Source organism: Osmia bicornis, chromosome 3 (assembly GCF_907164935.1).
Source record: "Osmia bicornis bicornis chromosome 3, iOsmBic2.1, whole genome shotgun sequence".
In the NCBI taxonomy this organism is placed as follows: domain Eukaryota; kingdom Metazoa; phylum Arthropoda; class Insecta; order Hymenoptera; family Megachilidae; genus Osmia; species Osmia bicornis.
Window position 1 is genome coordinate 5,671,678 of NC_060218.1, and position 27,710 is coordinate 5,699,387.

Below are 27,710 nucleotides of genomic sequence, written 5' to 3' on the forward strand. Positions count from 1 at the left end.
AAAAAATGTACAGTATCGAGCAAAGTAGGCTTCTCTAGGAAAAATGGCAATATATGTAGAGGAAGCAGAAATTCTCAAAGTCCTAATTTTGATAATATTAATATTAAAAATGATTAATATAAAAATAGTGTAATTTTTAATTATCAAATATTATAAAATTGAATACAGAAGTAAGAAATATGAAGATATCTCGTCGGGACTGGTGAACTGGGAAGGGGTGCCCTACAATGGGAGCCAGGAAGCTTACCATGCTCGATACTGTACGATTATAAAAACCATATTAAAATTGTTAAAATATTGCACGAATTACGCACGTACTGCACAATTTCCCTTCGTGTTGTGAATTACTGTTTAATAGATAAAACATTAATATTTAAGATTCAAGATTATTCATTTTAAACATCATGTTCCGTATAAAAAAAAGATAAAGCGAATGAGGTAAATTTTCATAATCACAGAATTACCACGCCTAATTAATCTGAAAATAAATAACTACCCAATTATTCCATGGTAACTTTGCACAATAGGGTAACTAGTACTTACTATCTCACATACTTTATTTACTGGAAGATCCTTCAATGCGTACGTTTGAAAGTACAATCTTTTATTAAACAATCCAAAGATGTATTGTAATAATTTCGTAATCCTTATCGTCGTACAAACCAGAAAGGAAGAGTATTTTCTTGAAAAAAAATAATACAATTAAACAGCCGAAGAAACTTCTGAAACGACGATCGATGGAAAACAGGTTCACGGACGTGCCACGAAAAATGGTGAATGAAATCCTAATTCGACAATTCGAATTCCTTTCAACAGACAAGCTTTTCCCTCTGCGCGAACGTCAGCTTGAAAATTCTTGAACGAGCGTAACAGTCTCCAATTGAACGCGTATCAACTCCCTTTTTTCCATAGAAGCGGAAAAAAAGGGAGAAGGTAGAAGGGGTAGTCGCTGGCAACGGGAAGTCCTGAAGAGGATGTAGTCTCGAGCATCGGTGACGTATGATAAAATAAAAGGAGAATGGAGTCGAAAGAGGAGTCGTCCGAGTCCTGGAGGATCACCGAGGGCTGAAAGAGAGAGAGAGAGTCAGGATGCACAAGCATACGAGCCAACTACGTGGCCCCAGCGGCACCGGAAGCGGACACCATGTTGTTAATAGAGGTCCTGTCAGAAGATGGAACAGTTTCCACGGTGGTGGAAGCGTCGGCGGAGGCGCGAGTAATTTCAACGACACCGTCGGAAATGGCAATCTGCCCTCTGGTATGATCGGGAAAGCTTCCCAGGAGCCGTTCAGGGCCGTACCTAAGGCTGTCCAGGCCCTGAGAAGCGAATCAGTCGATAGAAGTCACCGTGTACAACCACCGCCACCCCCTGCCTTCCCTAGAAGACGATTCTCCGTCTGGTGAGTCTAATCGTTCGATGAAATTTCATTTTTTTTTTTATCGGTGTATTTCGACCCCTTTTTCAACGAGGAGAGGTATGAATATGTACCCTCAGATTTTAATAGGACTTTGTATGTCAGATAAGTGTATTTTGTGTCACCCATAATGGGTGAATTTCCATGGGCAATTTTTTTTTTTTTAATTTAATTCTGTAACCTACAGAAGATTAACCCTTTCGGTCCTGCTGGTGGTAATTGCCACCGTCATATATAGAGCTCTGCTGTATCTTAATAGATCTAGTGGTGGTAATTTCCACGATGTCCTGATTTCTACTTCTATGATAAAAACTTGTTTAAATTTTTCAAGAGGGTTTTTATGGCAATTATAAAAAATATTTTCTGTCAAAAGAGCTTTTTATGAGTATAAAAACGTACGGAGGTTTCAAGAATTCGTATAAATTTGAATTTAATATTGCTTCAATAAATTTTACTTAATTTTATCCAACAGAAATTAATTACTCTTGCTAATTGATTGTTCAAATGAATAGCCATGTAATTCTAAAATATTTGACTTTAAATTAACACAGATCCTGTATGAATTATTTCATCATTTTCTACTGCCCAGTAAAAAATAATTACTTTGAATTTATTTAAAATATATTGTCTATGATTATATAATTTTCTATTCAGCAATCTTTTATTCGTCTCTAATTTTCAAAAAGGAACACCTGTTACCACATCGTCCTATATATGATTTGTCAGACTACTGTAACCGCAGTTTTGACACAACACACGTCATGTCAGCGACGTGTGAACATAAATCATTCTATTCATCCCTTAAACGAAATACGAAATTGTTGCATAGTGACGTCGCATCTTTTATCGATACAATATCCTAACGAAAATTTATCCGACTTATAAATCAGCGTAACACGTTCCCGGACGGACGTGCGTTACAATCTAAATATATTTCAATTAATCTCCATAAAACCTCGACAGCTGTACGTATCTCCTTGATACCCTTTTTTCCATCGGTTTTAATTTTCATTTCTGCAAGCATGGATGCTGGAATTGATTGAAATTTACTGAATAGGAATAAATTATACGACTGCACAGGGTATTTTGATATTATGATAAAATAAATATAGATGCAATGAAAGGGTTTTAAAAATGAATCAAAATTAAGCTCTGGCAATTTTTATGCACTTTATTGATTGATAATGTTTTTAATTTGTACGATATAATTTTACAATATTTATTTGCAATATAGTAGTGGACTCTCGTTATATTGCCGCGTGAGGGATTTATCCTAGACAGAAATTTTAAAACTACATAATGCCTCTCTTTTATCTTCATAGCTTACGAAGATGGTACATTTCCATCTCGAGAGCTTGGAAGCTTGAAAATTGTCCACTTTTACAGCCCCTTCACGGCAATATAACGAGAGTCCACTGTATTTAAAAAGTTATTTCCTATCCGAGGCTTAGAAACTTTTCATTTTTATTTTATCTAAAAATCTGTATAGAATGATTAAGAAATTGTTTTTTTAATATACTTTGATGAAATAAAAAATTTCCCTTGAAATGACGTGAAAGTGCATCCTGGTTGAAATGACGCAAGCAACGTTGTCCCACGGGGTCATGGGAAGACGGAACAAGTTTCGTCGTTTTGGTTGTTTTCATGGTATAGGAACAGTTAGAAGGCTAATGCGCGAAGGCGAAGGGAAAAAGGAAGGTAATAATGGTAACTGGTGATGGTTGAAATATTTCATTAGGTTTGAAAACAAGTCCGGTTAAATGGTGTACATAATATCACGAGGTGACCGCGGAAAAGCGTTCTGGCATGCGAACGTTCAACACTGAAACGTTTTAACGGTACATTTCGCAGATGGAGGGACATTTTCTCGGAGAAATTACCACGACTCCGGACATTATTCAGGAATATTTAGGGAGACGAGGATGACAGATGGGTGGGAGTGGCGAATATTGGGCGTCGTTAAAAAATTCACTGGGTTTAATGACATTTTGACGAGGTACCATATAATGGGCACATAGCAATTTTAAATTGGTTTAATAAAAGTTTCCATTAATTGTCTGGTCATTTTTCAATGCAAGAATGACGTAGTTTTATACGAATTTTTCTACTCTCGATAATTCCCCGCTGTCGCCATTTCGTTCCATTTTCATCGAAATTAAACGCAAGGCAACGCGAAGATGATCCAATAACGAGAGGTTTCTTCCGGAGCGATCTTTTCCAACGTTGCATGTTCGTCGTGCATTAATTACCGTAATTGGAAGCAAGATTCAACGGGAGTCGTGCACCTCTAGGAAATCATAATTTATTAAAGCAAATGGATTAACGTCTGCGAAAATGGTGGCCAGCACCCTCGATCGTTTCGAACCCCAAACTCGTGTATTAACCATCACAAGGGTTCCATGTATCAGATGGTAAGCATCCCATAGGCAGGTAAAAGATCGATAAATATTGGACCCACTTCTGACCATTTACTGGATGGTTTATTCAGTAATCGATGGTAGAGTGCATTGGGTTCAGCATTATAATAAAAAATGAGCTACCCTCATATTTTTCTAAAATTTCTGCATTTTCTGAAAAATCTTCTTGAATGATATTATTGTACATAAAAAACAATACAATTTTGCAATTTAAAGTTTGTTTCTATCCTAAGTAGTTTAGGAGATAATAACATTTTAGTAAAGTGCATCGATGCACTTGCAGAATGCAGATGCACTTTTTCCAAAAATGAAACTTCATACTTTTCTCTGCACAGATTTATTCTTTAGGCAATTCTTCTTAAAAAAGTATTAGGGTACTATGTCAAAAAATGAACAATTCCTAAGATATTTCAAATTTTATAAATAAAATATCTCCCTCTTGAAATGAAAATATCTCTCAAACTTTTAATATTTTCAACATTGCGCCATTATAATTTTTTACTCAGAATGTTCCAAAGAATTGATCTAAATAAACAGAGATACATAAATCTGTTAAAAAGAAAAGTGCATCTGCATTCTTATGCACTTATGAGGAAATCATAATAAATTTGCTTCGAACGAAGCTGTAGGGTAGTCCGAATTATCAGAATCATCCTGTATGATGAATTTCATGAACAAAAGAAAAATTATAGCGGCAGTTATGTTCAGGAACATGTACGACCCTCGATTCCCTGGTAGCCGCGGGAGATTTTTCTAGTGCCGTCACGGGTAGCCAGAAATTGCCAGCTAATTCGAGGAGTGGCGGAAGCAAAAGGGAGAGAAACATCTGTCGATGGCTCGTACGTCGAACGCGATCGTAAACATTTAAAGGCCGGATACCGCAACAATAGATATATTTACACGAACGCGTGAACGCACCCCTTGGTCGTGATATTACGTTCGAGGGGGTATGCTTTCAGTGATAAATTGCACTTGGACGATCACTTCCGTGTTCGTTGTGCCACTCACATCGACCGTTATTGTTTGGAAGAAATTTACGGTTTAATCGATGCTCCGCTTTACCGTTTTCAACCCTTTAACGTAACTCGTGTACGATTAAAATTGAAAGTGGTTTTAACCGTGGCATGTCGATACGCGTATATACCTGGATTATTAACAGGGGAAAATTGGCTACCAGGGGATGGCTGTGTTACGGGGATGTTGAAATTATAAAGGGTTGTTTGGAAACGGTAGCTTTCTTGGATTATACTGAACGTTCAGGTAAATCTTGTTATTTAGGTCAATATTTTGTTGGGGAATTAGTTTGGATTAGTTTGTATCTATTGTTTGAATTTATGATCAAGTATAATGATCTTTGTCAATGTTCAATAAATAATTATGGTATTTACTGATTCTTCTTTTTTTTTATTTTTATGTTCTAGGTATGATCTTGGAAAAATTTTTATTTATTATATCAAAGTACTTAATTCTACATTGTAATTATATATTTATATCAAATGTTCAATAATCCTTTATTTTCTCTTTTTGTTAAAACAGAGAAAAGATATTTATGCATTTCTATTCTGTTAAAATTTTCTCCCTCATAGTTTTTAAATTTATGGATTTAATATTGATTCGTATCAATTTTTTCGCTAGGATGCATATGTGTTATCTAAATTGCATTGGATAACACAGAATGCAAAAGGTGCATCGTTGGTTGCATTGTGCGATATGGGAGGCACAAGGTGCACCATCTATTGCATTAAACATTATAGACGCGCAGATTGCGTTATTTGTTGCATTGGATAGTGGAGGTTGCACCAGATGCATCACATTGATTGCATTAGATAGTATATGACACACCTGGTGTGCCATCACTTGCACACAGTAGACATTATAAGACGCACCTGCTGTGTCGTGTATTGCTAGACATTAGCATCAGGAAAAGTTTCAAAAATTTCGTTATTAATAATACAAACAATACAAATAAAAAATATAATTTACAAATATGAAGTATTTGAAAGTTATTTGAAGTAATCTTATTTTTCTCATAGAGAATGAGTGTGAAATCACGTTAGAACAGGTGTTAATAATATCACTTACGTTTTCTGTTGCAGCTTCGGGAAGCGGACGGGTGGCAGCGCCAGAAGACCCAACGAATGCTTCGTCCTCGAGCCCTCCGAGATGATCGTCGTAAGTAGAATCAATATTTTAAGTATCGAACAAAGTAGGTATCTTTGGAGAAAATGACGTCACAAAGGAAGCAAAAATTCTCCAAATTTTAATTTTGACGATATTAATATCAAAAGTGATTTAGGAATAAAATAATACTATTTTTAATTATTAAATATTATAAAATTTAGTATAGAATTAATAAACATAGATAATTACATAAACATGTGGTGGGAGGCCACCGGGCTATATATATGAAACCGTCTCCCCTACATCGTCATTCTCCCCCGGGCCACCTACAGAGTAGATCGGGAGCCCGGTGATAGGGTATTCTACAGGAGGGGGGAGGACATCGTCATTTTCCCTAGAAAAGCCTACTATGCTCAGTACTGTACAAATTTTATTATCTAATAATTTGCAGTGGTGAAAAATTCGTGAATTAAAGTAATTTAAATAGACACCAATAATTTTTTAGGATAGTAAAGTTTTAATTCTTTTTTTTATCGTATCCTTTTTTAATATTTTTAGTTATGAAAAATTTACTCTATTTACTTTCACTTCGAGAAGAAATTAAATTGCTAGAATAAAAAATGCACCACAGCAGCAACCTTAAATCAATTTTTCTTTACATGAAAATACAATAGCTCCCATACGGGACTTTCTTTAAGTTATCTTATCACCCTCAACAAATCTTTTATTCGAGCAAATAAAAGGAATCGTCTATCAGCTCTGTGTCGCCACGTAGCTTCCGCGTTCTTTTCCATTCTTCTCCGTCGGTTGGTGAAAATCGAGGAAATAGGCGTCCATTATGGAAACGACGCGTATAAAGCAGAGAATTGACACGGAGGAACGACAGGTATTTTTCTTTTTCGTACCCGTTTTGCCCCACATTCGTGGATACACAGACGAGAAATAGGTATAGAAGGTATGGTCCCTTGAAACTCTGTTACCGCCACGTTGCTCGCAAACTATTCCATAGTGGCGATATCGCATAATGAAAGACAATGCTGTCCAGGCTCGAGACGCAACGTGGTAGACAGTTAATCAATAGCGTTCCTCTCTCGTGTTATGCTCGACGTCGAGTTTTCGAGTCTGCATCGTTGCACTTCTCGATTCCATCGGAACCGTTCTACCCGAATTATTCGAAAGATTAGGGGAAACGAGAGAAACGAATTGTTCGGATAAACGACCCTTTGGGAAATGAAGCACGATGAAATATGCAATGTGTAAAATTAAGCTGGTTAGATGTATCCCACTGCAGAAACGTGAAATTGCACTGCAATAATAATTTTTTTTATCTTTGTTTCATTTTCCCTGATGATATTAATTTATTCAACTTTTTAAAATATAAATTATACCTATTGGTGGTAATGATATGTTTATAAGCACACTTTGTATATTCAAGAAACTCGGTATTTGTATTTCAAACTCATCCTATCATTAAGGAACGAAATTCGTTGAGCTATCAGCATAGGAGTTGTTCGTTAGCAAACTTTAAATGGATTTGCAGTTCCTAAGATTATAAACAGCGTCTCAATTACTTGATTAAAGTTCTGCTAATAAGACGAAGGAAAATTGATCCCTCTGATAATTTCCTGGGATCCACTCGGGTTAATCCGACCCTGTGTCTCCGAATACTTCTAAGTATTCCATGTCTAAAATTTATCTGAGCTTTTCTCAGAAAAATCGATAATTTGTCGCTAAATTTTCTTTTTCGTTGCTAATTAAATTAAACCTATGATGAGTACGATTAAGCGGTTTGTGCTGCCATCTGCGATGCCAATTTCTGTTTTACCGACAGTTAGGATCTGCAGGATCTATGGATCTTTAAATTTAGTAATTGAAAAATACGATAGCAAAATTTATATAAAAATCTTAGATAACAAATGTAGAATTTTTCTAATTAAAAACGTGGAACTTCATTTTATTTTTTTTTTTATTTTTGTGAATTTATTCTTGTGGAATAGTTGTACTTGATCTATGGATCTTCGAATCTTGTATTATAATTAAAAGTTAGAATTTAAAAATTAAAGAGAATACCTTTTAGTGATACTTTTAAATTTTATCGAAAACACAGTAACTTTGACTATGAATCATCTGGATGCAGTCTAAAACTCACGGAAATTCGTTATCAGCTGACAAGCCAGACACGATAAGACGTCCCGAATTCGATCAATGAAAACGTTCGGGTGACAGTTTTCAGGGGAATAACTTGATTTATTAGAAATTTTCTTCGTGTAACACGAAACTAGGCACTGAATATTAAGTGCGGAACGGTGGAGCCGGGTCAATCGTGACCTGACCTACGAAACGTCTACAACGGTGGTTCGACTAAAATTAAGCACAAAAATTTTTAATATAAATAATTTAAAATTTCAAAAGTATTGCGAATACGCAACTTTGAGTAAAATTTTTCGGAATTGAAAAAGACATGCAACTGGGGAATGCACTTTAGGTTACGCAATGCTTTGTCACTGCACCGTGTACGCCTGCATATAACTTCCTGTTCTTGTCTACCTCAATCTCTTTTTTCTAACAGTACCTCGACTCTTCGCATGACAACGTTTTATTTTACCACATCATTGTTTTAATTACCGTTCTGTCCAAATTAATTGAGAAATGTTTTAATTACACTACTATGTACAGTTATAATGTAATTAGTCTTTTTTTTTTTTAGTTTAATAGCCGTAGTTTCAATAATTATGAACATCAGTGTTATCATTGTTATTAATTAGAGATGTGACTCACGTCCTACCTATTCACTGTTCTCAGCTGGTTCTTCAAAATTTAAGAGTTAGAAATATTTTCATTGATCTCGATACACCCAGTCTGATCGATGATGTTCTTATTAACAAACCTTCTTTTCGTCAACGTGATCGAACTTGATTCTGGGCCTGGTAATCGTCATAGTGAATTACACAGCTCGACGGACAGCTCTAATGTGCAGACTGAATTGGATTTCCGCGTAATCCGTCACTGGAAGCTAAATCTAAGAGACATCGAGCGGACGAATCACTGCGAGCAAAGCCGTAAATCCAGTATAATATTCCCCATCCACCATGGCTGATACTCTTGGTGCTTCTATTCGAAGCACAAGATCTGTGTCAGTTGGCGAATTAAAGATTTATCGGGGAATTCGGACAAGAGCGCAATCGTGTAGCAATGCATTTATTTCCATAGAAAATTTAACAAAAATGGGATATGTTAACATATTATCCACTGTCTACAAACAAAATAGATAAGCATTATCACTTTGTAATATAACACTAATCAAAGATTAAAAGGTGTAACTTTTACTTCCAATTTTTTCTTAATTAAAGTATAATTTTGAAAAGAATTTTAATTCTAAGTAATCTACTTGGTCTCTTGAATATTTTAATTGAAACTTCCTACTCGTGCTGCCCAACAAACTGTGTAATTCTGAATGACGATTATCGAACCCAGCGACGTCGATGGAAAAAAGCGTGGGTAATAAATAAATATCAATTGTGCACAGCTGGCGAAGCGCGTGAAAATTTTCCGATAATTCATTTTCGAATAGCAATTAATTGTAGAGCGAGGTGTTACCTTCGTTTTACTTCGATTTCCTTCTTTTCCCTATCTTATTTTTTCGTGGCCAACGACGGAATTCACGATAATAATAATTTCTGTTATTAATTCAATTAGAAGTATTCAAAAAATTAAAGATTCTTTAAAATCATCTAATTGGCATTATTGTACATAAAAAACTATACAATTTTGCAATTTGAAGTTTGTTTCTATCTTAAGTAGTTTAGGAGATAATAACATTTTAGTAAAGTGCATCGATGCACTTGCGCAATGCAACTGCACTTTTTCCAAAAATGGAATTGCACATTTTTCGCTGCATAGATCTATTCTTTAGAACATTCTGTTCAAAAAGTTATTACGGTACTATCTCAAAAAAATGATTATTTCTTGAGATATTTCAAATTTTATAAATAAAATATCTCCCTTTGGAAATGAAATGAAAATATTTCTCAAACTTTTGATATTTTCAACATAGCACCCTAGTCATTTTTTAGCGCCCTAGTAATCAATGTTCGCCTTCAAAAAGTATTTTTCTGAGAATCTTCAGATTGAAAGAAAAAGATGTAACGATCAATCCATGAGATTGGAAATATTCCGGAAGTCTTAAGATTTCTTCACGTTATTCCAACATTTTCTATCGATGCGACAGTCGCTGAAATTGTTCAGACATTGCTCAAAGAATCTTGCTACCACGATATCGAGAGAGAAATATTGGCAGGACAGTTGTCGATGGTGACACCTTGCAATATCGAGGGTTCACGTACGACCCCGGCTGTGACCTAATACAAATTGAACGGCTGACCTTTAACCTTCTCGTCTCTTCCTCTCCTACCTTGTAGTCTTTCTATGTTCTTCTCTCTTCTCTTTTATCCTTCAATTTGTTGTCTGAACATTGTCTCAGTTTATTCTGAGCACAGTGTTTAGTGTAACCATTTCGTTGTGATTTTTGGGAGATTTTGAAGAATTCAGTGGCTGCAGCCTTTTTAAAGGGAATTCATTGATTTATCGGCGATCTTGTGACGTACGTTGCTTTAAATAATTCTGCGCAAGGGTTGAAATAATTTTTTTACTTAACTGCATTTTTTTGTTATTTTTATTCATCAATTTTATAATCTCCCTACAGTTGCAGTTTTTGTAAATTTTAATTTATTCTAATTTTTAATTTTTATGGTTCTAATCAATTCTAATAAATTTTAATTTTTAATAGATTCTAATTTTTAATCACTATTACAATTTGTTACGTAGTCACTTTATTATTAGTACAAATTAGTGCTTAATAATAAAAGATGCAAATATAATATTTAGGAAATCAATGAATATAAAATATAACCTTTGAGTCACTAAAGATCCATCTCCACCATTTATACGATTTACCAAAGTTCAATGTTGCAGTCTATTATTTCAGACACCGAACCTGGTAACAAGTCTTGAAATCTTCAACATTCAGCGTAACGAGACTAAACATTGAACAGCGTGATGTTTAAACGAACATTTATCAATCGTACCGTATTTTCGAAGTTAGGTAGATAAAAGTCGTCCAGGCAATATCAGAGGTGCAGGAAGTCGATTTTCCCTTCCAACACGCGTTATCCCGGCTTATTGTGCCGAGCTTTAAACGAGAATGAATTATTCCCGTGAAGTCCACCTGGGAATAATAATGCTACAGTGTTCGGAGGACGTCGAAATGAGCTGGAATGAAAAATGCAACGAGCTCTCGCTAATCTTCCTACACGATTTACTTTCCCACTTTTCGGTACTAAAAACTGTTTATTTTAATAAGAAGCATGTTTGATTTTTCGCTCTTGGTCGAAGAAATATTTCATAATTTTTACATTTTCTAAAACTCATCGAAATTCATTTGGTATTTGAAAACTGCTGGACACGGAAAATTCACGGTCGAATAAATCTATGTAAACTGCTTGACACAACGAAGATCCGCTTATAATTATTCCTCATTAATATCGTGACGTCAAAAGCACTTCACCTCTGAAGTGTTTATAACAGGCTGTTGATTTAATTTCGACGTTCCGCCCAGAGATGTGCCTCCGATGCAAATGAACCGAGCTCTTTTTCTACTGACTGTGACACAGACGGAGAAACGTTGCTGGTGAGAACAGATTTTTAATTAATATCGATCCTGAATAATGAATTGCCCCTTTGGAGGCTCAACTTGAGGGAAGTTGAGAGTTCACTTTCGGTTTCTTCTCAAGGAATTTCAGGTAAAATCGTTCTTATGTACAAAAATGACCCGTCATTCTTTTTCCATGACCGGTGAATTTTAGAACTTTGCAATTTTTAGAATTTTTGGGGATTGTAATTTTAGAACTTTCGAATTTTGGGTTTTCAAGCTTGGGAATTTTGGAATTTTGAAATTTTAGAATCTTAAAATGATAAAAAGGCTAGTCCCACCTTAGCCCCTTCCTAATTACCCCAGTGTAATGTTTGCTTTGTAATCAACGTGTCCACAGCGTATAAAATAAAATTTTTATGGTCCTCTGAGGTTTATCAAAAGTGACTCGTCTTGAGCGACGAAATTTGATCAAGTAATAAAAGCTTATTTCCTCTTGATAATCGTTAATTGATATCGTGAGTCCTTGATAGCGATATTATTTAGCTGGATGCCTCATAAGACACATCTACATAGGATGAGTCAGAGGACATCCAAATTTCCTTTGAAAAAATCCGACTGACACGTTTTACTATTACGTAAATAATAATACGGTTTGTTAAGTCGTGCATATCCGCCGGATATTTAACACATTGCACTGCATCAGCAGTGTTGATTCATGAAAAAAATCGTTACAGTTTACGTCTGCGTGCTTTGTCGAAACCACTGATTCATGCAAAAACTATGTTCTTTCTTTTCAATAAGATAACAAAAAGAAACGCGTGCAAACTACTTGGATATTCTTCCAATTCCAGGTAAAAGTATTATTTGTATAATTATAGTCCACACGCGATCAAATCAGGCTTTTCTCGGAAAAATGACAATATAGGAGAGGTAAAAATTTTCAATTATACTATTATTGAAAGCGATTTAGAAACAAAATAATGCCTTAATTACTTACAGAATTCTGTAATTAATTGAAAAAATTAATAATTTCAATTTAAATAAACTAGGAATTCTATTTCGCCACTCTGTTTAAATGAAAAAAAATTGAATACCGTGATTAAAATCACCATTCTGCATAATATCATTCGACACTGTAGGTACAAATGGTCCGCGTTTCAGTAGGGTGGTTCGCATTAATATTTTTATATCCTTGAAATCAATAACGAAGAGGCGTGCATCGAATAAAAATCGACCAATTCAGCGGATTATCAGGAAGCAAGCGGTCAAACAGTGCGTTTAATTGGACTTGTTGATCGGAAAACTGCGGGGGTTAATGAAAATTTCAAAGCGGAAATATCAAAGCTTCCCTCGTGAGGGAGTTAAACTCGCTCGAACATGCATATTTAAAGGGGAAACCTTTCTCGTCTGAATGCGAGAACAGAACGCGTTTTTCCATTGCGGGGAAAGTAAATCGAACAGGAAACGACCGTTCAGTACGTCGAGTATGCGATGAAATCATCGTGAAATTGCAGGATGATTTGTAGATACATAGATATTGTATTGAACCATTTGAAAGTGTCATGAAATGCAAGAAATTTTTTGTCGTATCAGTTCTTATTATAGTTCTTGCTTTGTCGGTGTTTCTGGGACCCGAAGCATTGGTACAATTAAAATTTTTTTGGGCTACCTCCACAGAATTTTAGAATATTAAATTTTCAAAATATTAGAAATTTGAAATTTTAGATTTTTGGAATTTTGGGAGTTTTGGATATTAGAAAATTAGGTTCAGAGAATTTTAGAATATTAGAATTTTGAGATTTTTGAATTTTTGAATGTTAGGATATTAAATTTTCAGAATTTTAGAACATTAGGATATTAGGACTTTCTGATATTACGTTGTTAAAAATCCACCCGTATTTTTTTTAAATGAAGTGCTAACGGTATAACAAATAACGCAAATAATGGTTAAAATTTCACATTCCAGCCATTCAATCATTCATGTCTGTGTCGTGGTTTCTCTAATAAGACGAGAAAGCTTTGTCGTACGATTTAAGTTGATTGTTGTGCAGGATGCGGGCGTTAATTACGTAACGGGCATGCTCGCTTCATCCTTCGATACGAGCCATCCGCGACGACAGATATATTTTTCAAGAAGCTTATCGACACTGATGAATCGACGTCGGGCGCCGTCGCTGTAACGTCACCGTCTGCCTCGGATCCCCGGAATTATTCAAATCGTACCGTATCGCTCAATGATACAGAACACGCACCATGTCTGATGGAAATTGCGAGCAAATTTAATTGCTTCTTTCTAGCAAACGCCATTTCAATATTCTCTTCTTTGGTTTCAATTTAATTTCATTATTTAACTAATTTTACTGATTTTATATTTCATCTGATTCATATAATTTCGGTATCTCACTTGAATTATTTATTTTTGACAGTATTTTAAGCGATTTCATACACTGATCAGAATAATTAAAATATCATGAATTTAACACCTTTTAGGGTACATAATCATTTTTGTTCTTCCGGGTTGTACAGTTTTAGTATTTTCTTTAAATTATCTATTTTTAATAGTAATTATGAGCAGGTGCGAATTAAGATTTCTCGTCTCATTGCTATTACCCCTGGGGGGGGGCTCTTGGTTGATGAACTTGGTTCAAAAATTAAAATGTAATCTAAATAAAATTAAATGACATTTAATCGTAAAGAAAAAGGGCATCAGTAAAAAAATTTTAATGGAAGGCTTATAATGGGGCCCCTGATCTGGAAGGTCCCCCTTAGACCTCCCCTTAATTTGACTCTGATTATGAGTGAATTTGTACCCTTATTAGAATTGCTAAATATAAATGTCACCTAAACAAAGTAATGGAGAAATCAACATTCTAAAATTGCCATAAAATTTAAAGAGAATTAATCAGCGAAGTCAATGAAGCGCGTCTAGAATTCTGTTTCATCAAGGAATAAAACGTTCGTTCTTACGACAGTTTCGTTATACGCCATTAAAAAAGTAAGGAATCGCATTCTTCGCGAGTCAGAGACGAGCAAATGGCCGAAAGTAAAAGGAAAGCCGAGTAACACAGCGGATCTCTGTCACGCGTCGATTATGCGAAGCGTATCTCGGTTGATTTAACGTGCCACGGTTGCACAAAGAGACTTATTACTCGAAACGTAAAATACGGTTTTATAGTTCCTTATGGTTAATGGCCCCTGAGAGGGTGACGGGCTCCTTTGCTTAGATTTGCACGCGAAAACACGTGCGTGCGCGACCTCTGGCCGCGTGGAAAAGGGGGAAAAGAAAGTTTAAAGAGCTCTTAAAATAAATCGTCGCCGAGACAAAAATGTCGTTGGTCTATACGTAGCTTCTGGCTTAGGTATTTCACCGGATCCTCTTTTTTTAAATCTAGTTTGCACCTTCTGATACTCTTTTAACTTCTTTGATCCGGCTACCTTTACAGAGGAAATAATTTCCTAATGAATTCTGTTGCAAGAAGTTAAAAGGAAGAAACTTGCAAGTTATTAAACTTTTAACACAATGGATTTAATATATATTTTTTATAACCCCTGGAAATTGAATTCTTTGGGGCTAATATATTTTTATTAGGGTATGAGGGTATCCGAAATTACGGGCCCAGGGCGGCTCAGAAAAATTCGGGTGGATTTGGGCAGATTCGGGCGAGCTCGGAAAAATTTGGGCGGGCTCGGATGGGCTCGGAAAAAATTTGGGCAGGGTCGGATAGACTCGGAAAAAATTTGGACAGGCTCGGCGGGTTCGGGCGGGCTCGGATTTAAAAAGGGGGCTCGCTCGGAAGAAGTCGGGTAGATTCGGTCCAGAGTGTAGTCGGGAAGCTCTTCGAGTCCGCCCGATTTTTTCCGACCCGACCAAAATTCTCGGGTATCCACACACCCCTAATTTTTATTATATTTTCTAAATAACACCAAGTATACAAAAATAAAAAATTTTTTAATAAATAAATTATCAGTTTCCGTATATCTCAGTTGAACAATTGAGCTCTTCTTCCTCTGGTTAATGGTTTGAAAATAAAAAAGGTCTTGGTCAGCTGAAAACACAATGTCTCTATTGAAAGAGAGTCAACTATGACGAACATGGCTCTGGTATCAAATTTGCGACCCGGTTTACTTACGGCTGTTAAATCGGAGCGTGCCACGGTGTCCTGTTTCCCTTTCTTTTTAAATCCACGTTCCAAGACGATCAACTTCCGCCGCTCAACCGAAGACCATTCGAATTCATGGCTCGAACGCATCCTCCGTTTCCTTTCGCGAAAAAAGCACCCAGACGGAGGTGGATTCTTTAACCCGAGTCATTTTTACCTCAACCAGCCTCTGTTTGAAACTCGCTGCAGTCTTTTGCGCGTTGGAATCCAATTAAAATGACGTGCAGGAACACGAACGTGGACGTTGCTTGAATAACTTGCGATCGAGTTACGCGTGTTTATCGAGTCAGTCTCGCGACGAGCTCCGCGAACTGTGAGATTGGATGAATGATGTTTGAACGTTGGGTCGAATGTGGTTTCAATAGAAGTTAGATTGTAATTGAAATGTGGCAGAGTGCTGGTGCGATTGAACTTGTAATTCGTTTAAACGTTTGATGGGTTAATATAATATTAGTGTGAGGAAATGTATGAATGTTAGAAACTTGGGTCGAGTAATTATTACGCTAGAGTAATTTCCAATTTCATTCATGTGTAAGACACTTGAGGAATTTTAGAAGCAAATTGAAATAGAATGGAGAATGAAGTTTCCAACATTTTTTTTCATTGAGTAAAAATATTAATGAAACATTTATTTAGTAATTTTTATGAAATATTAAACTTTAAATTGGCGGGTCACAAGTGCTAGTTTGAAATACTTTTCTGTCATCGAATCATGTCGAACTTTCTAAGTTTCGAAATTGACCATTTGCACAAAAATCATGACAAACTTTCAAGAAACTTCGTATTGAAAAAAATAGATTAATAATAAATTTAAAGGATTTTCTAAATATAATTATAATTTTTATATCTGATGGATCGGGTACTCTCATAGCTGAAAGAGGAGCAACTTTTTATCGAGCAGCTATGCGTCTCTTTATTAACGTTACCCGAATACTTGGAATCCCTAGAGGAATAGTTATGTCAGTGATGGTGAAATTAATTAACGAATTACTCAAGTTGTTAGCGTGTTTAGTCCGGAACATGTGCCATAAGATTCCACGTTATTCACCGGAAACACCGGAACTCTGTGACCATTCAAGGAAACGAATGCTATCATTCATATATTTTTCAATTAATGACTCACATAATTAATTATTACTGTTAAAAACAAATTAAAATTACTATAATTTCGTCCAAATGTCATAATCAATTTAATACAAAATAAATATAACTTTTGAACGACTCAAGATACCATCCAAAGGATAAAATAAAAAGTCGAACTTTACTTTGGGGGATACAAAATCGTTGACTTTTATTTTGACAGTACAATAGTATTTTACGAGTAGAATCCAAAAATATCAGTTTCAAGCTCAGGAATCAACGCATTCAAAAGTTATTCGAATATAAAGTTGAACATTTTTAGCATGTTCCAAGAGGTTAGTTTGACGCCATATTGATTTCTACCCATAATTCCTCCAACGAGCGAAATGGCTGCGGACGAATCACATGGGTGGCCATTTTGGCGGGAGAAATCAAATGTCTTTAATTAAACGCGTCTTGATCATCGAATTTATTTAATTCGAAGGAAAGAAAATGTACTTAAAAATACTATGAAAATATTCAATTTAAAAAATATATCCATCAACATTTGTAAAACACATATTATTTGATTTTCCCGCCGTGTAAACTAACAACCAAGGGGACGAATAACCATAGAACAACGTTGTTTCGCAAGCAACGTTAACAATAAAAACATCGTATTTAACATTCCATCGCGGCAACGGGAACGTCGTTGAAGCGTACGCTCGACCCAGATCTTTTTCCTCGCTGCACTCTCTCGATGCACCTGCAGCTTGCAGTGAACCTCCTGCCCACACTGTGTACACCACATCGACCAATACTATCTCAACACGCTCCACTGATTATAGGCTACGCTTTGGCTGGCACACAATACACGTTTAGTATCGTCTGTGCATCCTATCCTATCCCAGATGCATCGTTTTGTGTGCAAGTTGGGATGATGCATGGTTATATGTATATGGTGTACTCTGTGTGGACGTGGATGTGGGCGTGTTGGCGTTTGCACGAGTTTCGGGTCACTGTCCCATTTTATCGCGAATTTCTTAGCACTCGCCACAAGATACCAGGGCTTGCGTAAAAATTCTAATGATATCGAAGGGTTTCTTTGGAATAGGATTTATTATTCTTTGGAAATGGGGGTGTAAATTTAGAGGCGTGGGAGATCATAAGGATTTTAATGACTTTATATTGATTATTGGTGGAGATTGTGATGGGTACAATTATCAAAAATAGTTAATTTTTACTATCAAAGTGAAAATAAAAATTGAAAATTTTTCGAATTACCTAAAATATGAACTTTGAATTTTAGAAAAATTCTAAAAAATTACTAATTCGTAACTGTTATAATAACCTGATCACTGTTGCGTTTTCCAATTCTAATCTTAGATAAAATTATTACTCGTACTTATACGAGTAACAAAAAAGAAGGTAAACGAACGCACAACTATGTTGTAAATCTACAGGTGTGTAGAATAACCGTACAGTGGAATATGTATCTGTGAACTGACCCTCTATCAATTCTATGAAGGCACGTAGTGACGTGTACGTGGTGTAGTGTGAGTCAAATTCTCAACTTTCCATTCATACCTCGGAACGCGTATGTGAACGAGAGGCCGGGTAATAGTTCACGTTTTATTAACAGTAATTGAGGACAGGAAATTATACAGGTTGTAAAAACAAGGGAAACAAAATGTAATTTCTCTTTCCTTGGTTGCACGACAGTATTCGTGTCTTTTCGTGTCACAGTCAATAATCATCGAACAAACATGGGTAAACTGTTGGTTTTTCTTGTTAACAGAAAATTGGTGTGTTTTGTGGAAGAATTTGTGAAACGTGTAGTAATTATATTTGCCATGGTGAATGTGGTTATAGTAAAATGATAGGAAGTGGTGCATAGGGTACAAAAAATGTGCAGTTATTAAGTGCAAGTTGAGTGAATTATTAAGGTATGTTGTATTTACCATACCTGATTGGAATTATATTAGAAAATTGCATAAATCATAGATGTTTGAAGATGGAAAATATTGATATATACAAATGATGCATAGATATTTTAGAGAAGCTTAGATACTTCTTGCATTACATTTTTAGGCCACTTAATGATTATTATTATTTTCATATTTTCGCGTCACTTTTCAAGTACCCAGAAGTGTGGCAAAATATCTAAATTTGAAATTTAATTAAGAAGACGTAATACTAAAGGCACTGAATTAATTTGTAAACTTAATATATTTGATTCTTGATTGATTATTAAATGAGACTATCAAATGATCTTCTTCGAATATTTTCGATAATTATAACAGGAAATAGGTGTTCTGTTTTCGATGGCTCCATCAAGCTTCACAAATAGATAGAGTGAAAACAGAGCAAGAATGTTAATGAACCAATTCCTAAAATACCCATATCACTTGTAACTCGATCACTATGTTTTCTGACATTTATTGCAAACAAAATTTACATCGATTTCACAGCAAATATTTCTTCAAAAATCCGTTATAATTACCAATCATCTTAGTACAGTGAAAGTCTTTGTCAAAAAATCTCATTGGGTATTCAGAAGATGTACGTCGATTTCACCTTAGAGAATTCCTGCGAAGTGCATCGAAATCTTGATCAATATTTGCTGGGTCTTTATCGAAAATTTCTTCAAACCTTTGGAAAATCTACCTCGACGTCTCTCTAAGGATTTCTTTAAAGTATATTGCAATCTTGCTCGGTATATACCGCAAATTTTTATCGAAGATTCCAGCGATTATTCAGAGAATCTACTTCCATTTCTGCCAGAAGGATTTTGCTTTTCAAAGAATTCTTTGGAAATATCCTTCAATTTATATGTCCTTCGATTAATATTTATGGTGAATTTATTTCGACTGCGAAGCAAATCTATTTTTTATCAAAAACTTTAAATAGTTTTTATATTTAATATTTATTGCAAAGAGCCTTTCAAATAGAAATTTTTTAAATTTCACTGTTATTATAATTAATAACAAATATGATAAAATATTATACGACAAAATTAATTATACACTATTCTTTTGAAAATTATTCTTTCAATATATGAAACTCTTTCGTTTAAAAATTATGTTTTGTAAGTTGGGTCCCGATTGACCCAGATTCCGCAATTTAAGTGTTAAATTTGTTTATTTTCCCGTGCTTTTGAAAAGTGTCGCGAGAATATAATAATCCAAACGATTATTTCAATAATTAGAGTATAATATAATTAAAAAAAAAAGGAAAAGAAAAAATTTCAAATTATGGCGGAATCGACAGAACTATAGAAAAATATATATTAGTTTCTACAATCCCTAAGAATTTCTCGTTTAAACAGGAAACAATTTCCGCAAATGGAACATCCCTGTTCCGACTTTCGAATTACCGAAATCGAATTCGAACTTTTGCCCAGCCTCGAAAAGGGTTGGTATTTTAAGTCGTCTTCGAGCTCGCTTGCGGTTGACACTTCGAGATAGTGGCTGTGTGTTGTGCACACACGAGTCAGGAATGAGAGGAGAGAGAAGAGAAGAAGAAGAAGAAAAAAAGAAAAGAAAAATTAACATCCGCGGAGAAGATAGCGGGCTTATCGTCCGTATGCCAGACAACCGGCACCAGTCGAGTTTCGTACCTCGATCGGCTTAGACGAAATCGTCTCGGGATCCGTTCAAGTTTTATCCTTAATCCTCGATCGATCCCGATCGTGCTCTAATTTCACTCTAAAAAACATTGTGTTACGTTACAGTGAATGAAATCTGGGAATTTTCCGCGAATCAACGCGTTCGAAGAACATGAAACAGTGAACGGTTCGTGCTCTCCTGTGATATCGTTCGTTTCCGAGGATTTTTAGCTGAATAAACAAGGGTTCTGTAATTTAAAAAAGAAAAAAGGTGATTTCGAAAGTCTGTGCTATTTTTTGGAATAACTTTGGATTGGATCGAACCGTGGAATAGGAATTTTTGTTGATTTCTTTGGACTGGTAGTTTCTTCTTTCGTGCAAACAAGCATTTTTCTGAAAATATCAAAAAGGTTTAGAGATTGGGTCGAAAAAGTGATTCTATTAAATTCTGAATTCTCTGTAAAAGTGACTTTGATAATAATGTTTTTGATTTTCGAAATGGTTTTTGTTATCTTGTAATTTTATTATCTGCTTAATCGCTTGTACTTATCTGCATTATTGTCTCATATATATTTTTGTTCTTTCGGTTGTTTGATTAGCTGTATCTTGAATGAATAATTTCAAATTTTTCATACTTATTTGAATAGATATTATTGAAGTCGACTGTAATTTTTTTTCCTTATTTCAATTTAATTATTTGATACATAATCTTCTGGAACAGAGAGATATTTGATATCTTAGTGAAACATTTCATGGGTCGTGGAATTTGTACTAATTAACCGCTTAATCTTTATTTTTCCACATTTCATATACGTAACAGTGTTACATAAATTCGGATATAAATTAACTTGACACACATTCCTTTAAATTATCTAAAATTCATATATTTTCTCCAGTAATAATTCATATGAAATTCACTCTGCATTTCTTTAATTAAAAAAGCACAAAATTAATTTGTACATCTAATAATTTTTCAAATAATCAACTAAAACTCTAAAGTGCTAAAATTTAAAAACACTTATCCATTTCTTAAATAACAATTACCCAAAGTACAGATCAAGCATAAAATAAAAAAAAAAATTAATTAAAATTGTCTCAGATTGTGATAGAACAATGTCTTGAAAAATTTGTAGGGGACCGAGTGTAAAAGGAAAAATCACTCGTCGTTTCCCAAAGTTAGCCGGTACATAAAAGAGTAGGCAGATTCTCGTGAAAAATCTCCCTAAAATATTTACACGGCGATCTCGAGTGCGCCCGTCGCGAGTGTAGAATTATTAAGACGGATAAGAGGGAAGGAGAGACAGGATAAAGAGGAAAAAAATGTAGTGACGGATGCAGTCGCCGAGAAAACTGCCTCGAGGGGCTGCATCGCGAGGATTCGTACGCTCGCTACACGGATGTACGAGCTAAAAATTTCTTCTCCGGCTCGGACCTCCGCGAGTTAAGCCGGTGGAGGGCTGGCGAGCATATTCATACGCGTTCACGCCGGCTGTCTACTTTATTTTCGGTTCTTCCTGCGGACTCCTCTCGTCTCGACACCATTGGCGTCACACAGACTCCGAAAAACTCGTCGCGAGAAACACACCCGTGAAATTCCGCCTCGACGTCGCCTGTCCCTGTCGTCACTGAAAAGCGTTTCCTTTCGTCCCAAAATTGCTACCTCCCTCTTCTAACTGCTCCTTAAAAATCCACCATGTGATTTTGGAAAATTTTAGTAGAGTCCATAATAGACACAATTTTATTATGCATTTCGTTCAAATTTTTGTTTCCTGACAAATTTACATATGTCAGTGTTGACGTGTTGCATTCATTGCATTCAGTTGCATCCCTAAGATTGCATCTGTAAATGCACAGTAATTTTGATAAATGTCTATGAGGTTGGTTGTTACATTCAAATATTTTATTCATTATTAATGAGATTGAAATCTGCTACGGAAATTTTCTACATTGTTATGTATCCGTTAATTAAGAAGAAACTGTCTTTAATGTCTTTAATGTTCCCATGGATTTTTTTTCTTTTTGATTTTTTGACTGAAATTTATTTTGAGGCATTAAAAATTATTGATTATATAATTTTTCGCTTCTATTTCACATTTATCGTTTTTAGGAATTATTCTTTACTTAAATTTGGAACCTAAACACGCTCCTATCTCTACGTTTATATCGTCCTTTGGAGCGGCAGAAAATCCTCTTATCCTTACGGTAGTTTGCACTTCAGATGGCAAGTGGATTCATTTATTTTTCTCTTCCGGTTGGCCGTGATTGTTTTCCTTCTGCGTAGACCACCTGAGTCGGTCCTTTATAGAAATTTTGTCCCAAGAAGAGGTCTAGACTCCACTAGTGGCCCGAAATTTTTCCCCAAATATACGCGGTCGCTTTCTACAACACGTGTTTCAACCATGTGTTACAACGTCCTCAGGTTTCATATATAAAAATCACGAACAGCCTGAATTTTGTAAGAACGTGTCCAAGAACGAGAGCGTTAGACGACATACTTTCTTTTTTAACAAAAAATACCTTTCTCAGTCGAATTTCGCGATGTTCTTGGAATATATAATGGTTTTGTTGTAAATTCAACTCGTGTTTGGTACTTTTTCAATGTCTCGAAAAGTGAATGTGTTTTGCTGTTTATTCGAAGGCTATTCAGACTTTTAACCTTCCCCAGAATTTGTAGTAAATTGGATTTTAAATTACTGTTTTCTTTTAAGGCTTTTGAAACATCCACTCCGATCAATTAGAATAATTCTAGAATCATGATTTCCATTTTTGCATTGTCTTATATATATTTTTATTTATTTCTGAAAAATTAACATTTTAAAAATGTCTGCTTCCCATATAATACCATTTTCACTTGGAAATCCTATTATGCTAGATATTGTACAAATTAATTAATTGCCTTTAGTATTACGCATATTTTTAAATTTGAATATTTCCCTGGGCCTATATATTTGAAAAATGGTGCCAATTACCTCGACTTTTTAAAAATAAATCTTCAATTAAAAAAAGGAAAGGCTCAATATTAATTTATGCATCTGATAAAATATATAATAAATATTTTTATAAATAGTTCTTTAGAATTTTGTTGGACTGTAAAGTTTCGCATTAACATTAATTACAGTACAATGTGTAACGTGTACTATTGAGTCGTTTCTTTCCTTAAAATCATAAATGATATCAAGTAGGTATAACGTAACATATGACGCACGTTTATTCAACTGTTTTGTTGTATGAATAATTTATCACCTTCCTTGTTTTTCTTTATGTCTTGTTCCTTTTAAGAGGAACTATGCCAGCTCGACTGAATAATATACCTTTTCTTTTTTTGAAAATAACAAATTTACATCACAGCTGTTTTACAATTCAAGCTTCTAAACAAGCGAATTATTATTGTCTCTCGGAGCGTTCATTCATGTTACAGGGAAGTTGGATTTTTAAATTTAAAATGCTGCAAATGAAAAGTCCGGCTGTTATTTTAAAAAAGCGATTTTTCTTGGCGAAACGTAGCTTACATAAGCAAAAGTAAATCGCGCGATGAAACTTTGACATTTAACCCGCAGTACTGTTTTTCATTTTCGAAATAACAACAGAAACTCTATTTTTACTATCTTCTCACATTACCATTTTGACATTTCACAATTTTGGAATAATGTTTATAATTAATCCAACTGAAAGATCAACGTTTAAAATCACATTCCGCGCTTTTCAGTGAATTTTATCACTTACTACCTCTTTTACCTCAATTTCATTAATTACAATATCAAATGACGTAGTCTGTATAAATAAATTTACCTCGGAAAGTTCAACGTTCACCCTTTACGTTCTTCGTTCTCTTCATAATGTCGAGAGTTGTGAATTATTACGTTATTTTACCATATTTCACTGTTCATTTTCCTGTTTATTCTATCTGGTTTGTACTCTTCTGATTACAATTCCAACATAATCTCCGTAGATGAAATTAATTAGCAACTCAACTCTCATCTATTGCATACTGTTTATTTTCAAAACATTAATCAAAAATATTGACGTTTGTTCTCTGATTCTATCGATTGCAATTTGTTTAAATTAATTCTATTTGCAATTCGAAGTTCAAGTATTGATCACTTATTTCACTTCTCATTTCCAAAAATAAAAGGAATTAATATTCTTTATTATCCTATAGTTTAATTTCAATTTTATATTTCACTGTTTAAAATTTCTGTATATTTGAAAAATGGCGCGAGAATATAATAATAATAATAATAATTAAAAAAAAAAAGGAAGTCACACAATTAATTTCTGCATTTAATACAATAACCACAACGAAAAAATCATTTTTTAATTATTTTCAATCAAATTGTCTTTAATTATCGATAACTATTTCGATCGTTTGATCGCTGGTTCGTCAAGTGTCGTCAAAACTCACGTTGACGATCGCTGAACGTTCTCCATTAGACTATGATAACACTATCACAGCCGTTCCATTTTACGTGTCCCATGCGATCTGACAGCCAGATATCGTGGTCGTGTTCCTCTACGTCACTGTGTGCGTAGTCACGTGACGACCAGTCGAGTCACTCTTTGGCCCTGAAGAATCGTGAACGATTCAGTTTATCGTGACCCGCGATGTGCTCGGGACGGTGCGTTCGTTCTCGGACATAGGCCATTTTGAACGAGTTGGTTACTTTAAAAAATCATCCAAAGATATCCCACTTTTCATATATTCGCGATTAGATAGATTATTTCATCATAGACAGTAATTTAGTAGCGACATTTTGAAGTGTGCCATTTTTACCATTAGTTCCATTTGAGCATTGAAGTAATGGAATTTTCTAAAAATAATATACAGTGGATAAAAAAGTATTAGCATTTATTTGAAATAATTTCTTTTTTATTTAATTTATTAATTTCTAGTGCAGTTTCTATTTTAAGGTACCATTTTCATTCTAACTTCTAAGAGTGCCAATGTTTCTTCAATCCACTGTATACTTCATACAATTAAATAAATTTACAACTGGAATTAAATAAAAATTTAATCTTCAGTAGATTTGGCAATTTTTTTTTTATTGAAACTCAAATTCTTTCTTATACCTAAAGAAAGGTGAAAGCCAGAGGATAATTAAGTGCAATTGATAGTTCCGTTCGGTGCATTCTCGTGGTTATTGGAAAAAGTGAGCCTCGAAGAGAAATTGTAACTATTTCGTGATTTTTCTGGTGTAGTTTTTTTTTTCAAAGAAGTGATTCAGTGGTTAATACGAGTTTGAGAGAAAGTGAGGAACAAAGAGACGAGAATGAGGGGCAAAAGTGTGCTGAAAGGTACACAGTGAGATGGAGAGGGAAAACAGCGGGCCAACAAGAAACGAAGAATCTTGATCCACGAAGATGTTGAAACACATGAATCGAACCGGACGACCTCGGGTGGTCGTGAGGAAGAGAAAAGGTCGTTCGTTATCCAGAAGCTGGCCCGGTACACCGAGGCCCTTATCGGTCGTCTCAAACGAGGTAAAAAGACTTGTTTCGTAATTAAGGAAGTCGATGGGTATTCGTCTGCTCTCCTATCTTAACGGAGCCACTCTGTTTCTCAATAAGTACTGTAATCAATAAATAATCTCTATCAGAGATTTACGAAAGGCACGGTGCATTTATCAGGTTATTTTAACTGTTGCAACTGTCTAAGCAGTTTGGTCTAAAACGGAGTAATTTAATAGCCAAAAGAAAATTAAGTATTTCAAATTACAAAATTACAAATTTAACTGAATTTAATATCCTTGTATATATTTAATAAAGGGTCATGATTAACCCAGGCTCTTCAAGCTTTCAAGGCTTAATTGCTTAAATATTTGACTCAAGGAACAATTATATATTAAAGTAGAACCCTCGATAAGAATCTGAGAATTTTTTCAAATTCTGCTCTATCAAAAGTAAATTGATTAAATATTTCTGTAGACATTTTTATCAAATTTTAAACTTGAATTTTACATATCTTAAATGCTATTTCCTGATATTTTTCTGTTGTCAAATCTTGTCAGACTCTTTACCTTTCGAAATCAACAGGCTAATACATATGCCGGTGCAAATATTATTTTGGATTATTTTCATGCTTCAATCGAATGATAAATCAGTGGAATTTTCTTTCGCTAACACTTTTAGGGCTGAATGGAACGTAATAACATTTAGATATCTAAATAATAATTATTTGTATTATTTTCAACAAATTTTATTTTTATTTTTGGCAACATTCTTTAGATACCTGTTAATAAATTATACGGCAAAAACAGTGCTGCATATGCTTATTCAATTTGCATAAAACAGTCATAAGAATAGACGGTGCTGAAAATAGATAGATGTTAATATTCATAAGATATTCACGATTTTAAAAGTGGTTTGTATTGATTATTGATTGAAGGGTATCAAAAGATATCCTTGGTCAAATAATTTTATTGATTATTCACCAATTGTGGTAATTTTCCATTCATTCAGTTTTTTATCATTTCGATTTCATACTATATATAAAAATAGATTAACAGTGGTCTTCGTCAGAAGAAATGAAAGTATTGTTCATTTATTTTATTGAAAAATAATTCAATAAATATCTATTAGGTGTACAAATTTATCCGATGCCTTTAGCGTTATTTAAATTTGAATATTTTTCTCTCGCTTCTGTGTATTTGCAAAGTGGCGCGAAAATACAAACAGCAATAAAAATTCTTTCAATAATAATTGAAGTTACTATGGCTTTTAAAAAATAAATTTTTAAATAAAAACCCAACAAGGAAAGTACAAAATTCATTTGTATACCTAATATTTAACATTTTATTTTGTAAGTACCAAAAGAAAATCCAAAAATTTATACGTGACATGGTTGAAAGGTGATACATTTATTTTTATAAACATTTAAAATTTTTAGGCATTTTTTACTCTTCGTTAAAATTTGTAGGATTAAATCTTCTTCGATTGAACGTTAAACGATTGTAGTTACGCTTAGTTTCCCATTGCTTGTCAAAATGAATAATTAATATTCTTCCGATAATCTCATCATTCGGTCGTAAAAAGTTTATTGAAAACGAAATGGAACGGGTCAGCATCCCGTTCACAGGAAAAAGCAAGGCGCGTGTTGGCTGCACACGGTCGCGCGCGTGTATGCGCTCGCCCACGCGTAGTCAAGGAACCCACGCAAAACGTGAATACATAACGAGGACGAGCGGAAGATAAAGGAGGAAGGAATGCAAGAAGACAATCGTTTATTATCGAAGGATCCGTTCGTTATTGCCACGAAAGAGCCGAGCTTTTCGCACGGATCCTGCA

At 34.7% G+C, this 27,710-nt stretch overlaps 1 protein-coding gene across 14 annotated transcripts in view; it reads left to right on the forward strand.

The window, feature by feature from the left end:
* Window positions 1-27,710, forward strand: part of LOC114872640 (rap guanine nucleotide exchange factor 2-like) — a 160,349-nt gene that overhangs the window by 109,012 nt on the left and 23,627 nt on the right. For 6 of the 14 annotated variants that reach the window (XM_029180044.2, XM_029180086.2, XM_029180153.2 and 3 more), the window contains exons 2-3: window positions 817-1,400; window positions 5,929-6,004. In XM_029180044.2, coding sequence (XP_029035877.1) covers window positions 1,090-1,400; window positions 5,929-6,004 — 387 coding nt within the window. In that variant the 5' untranslated portion in view covers window positions 817-1,089. Of the gene's footprint in view, window positions 1-816; window positions 1,401-5,928; window positions 6,005-20,419; window positions 20,701-25,014; window positions 25,225-25,324; window positions 25,908-27,710 lie in introns of those variants that run through there. The other 8 variants (XM_029180072.2, XM_029180076.2, XM_029180162.2 and 5 more) reach the window with 6 other exon arrangements.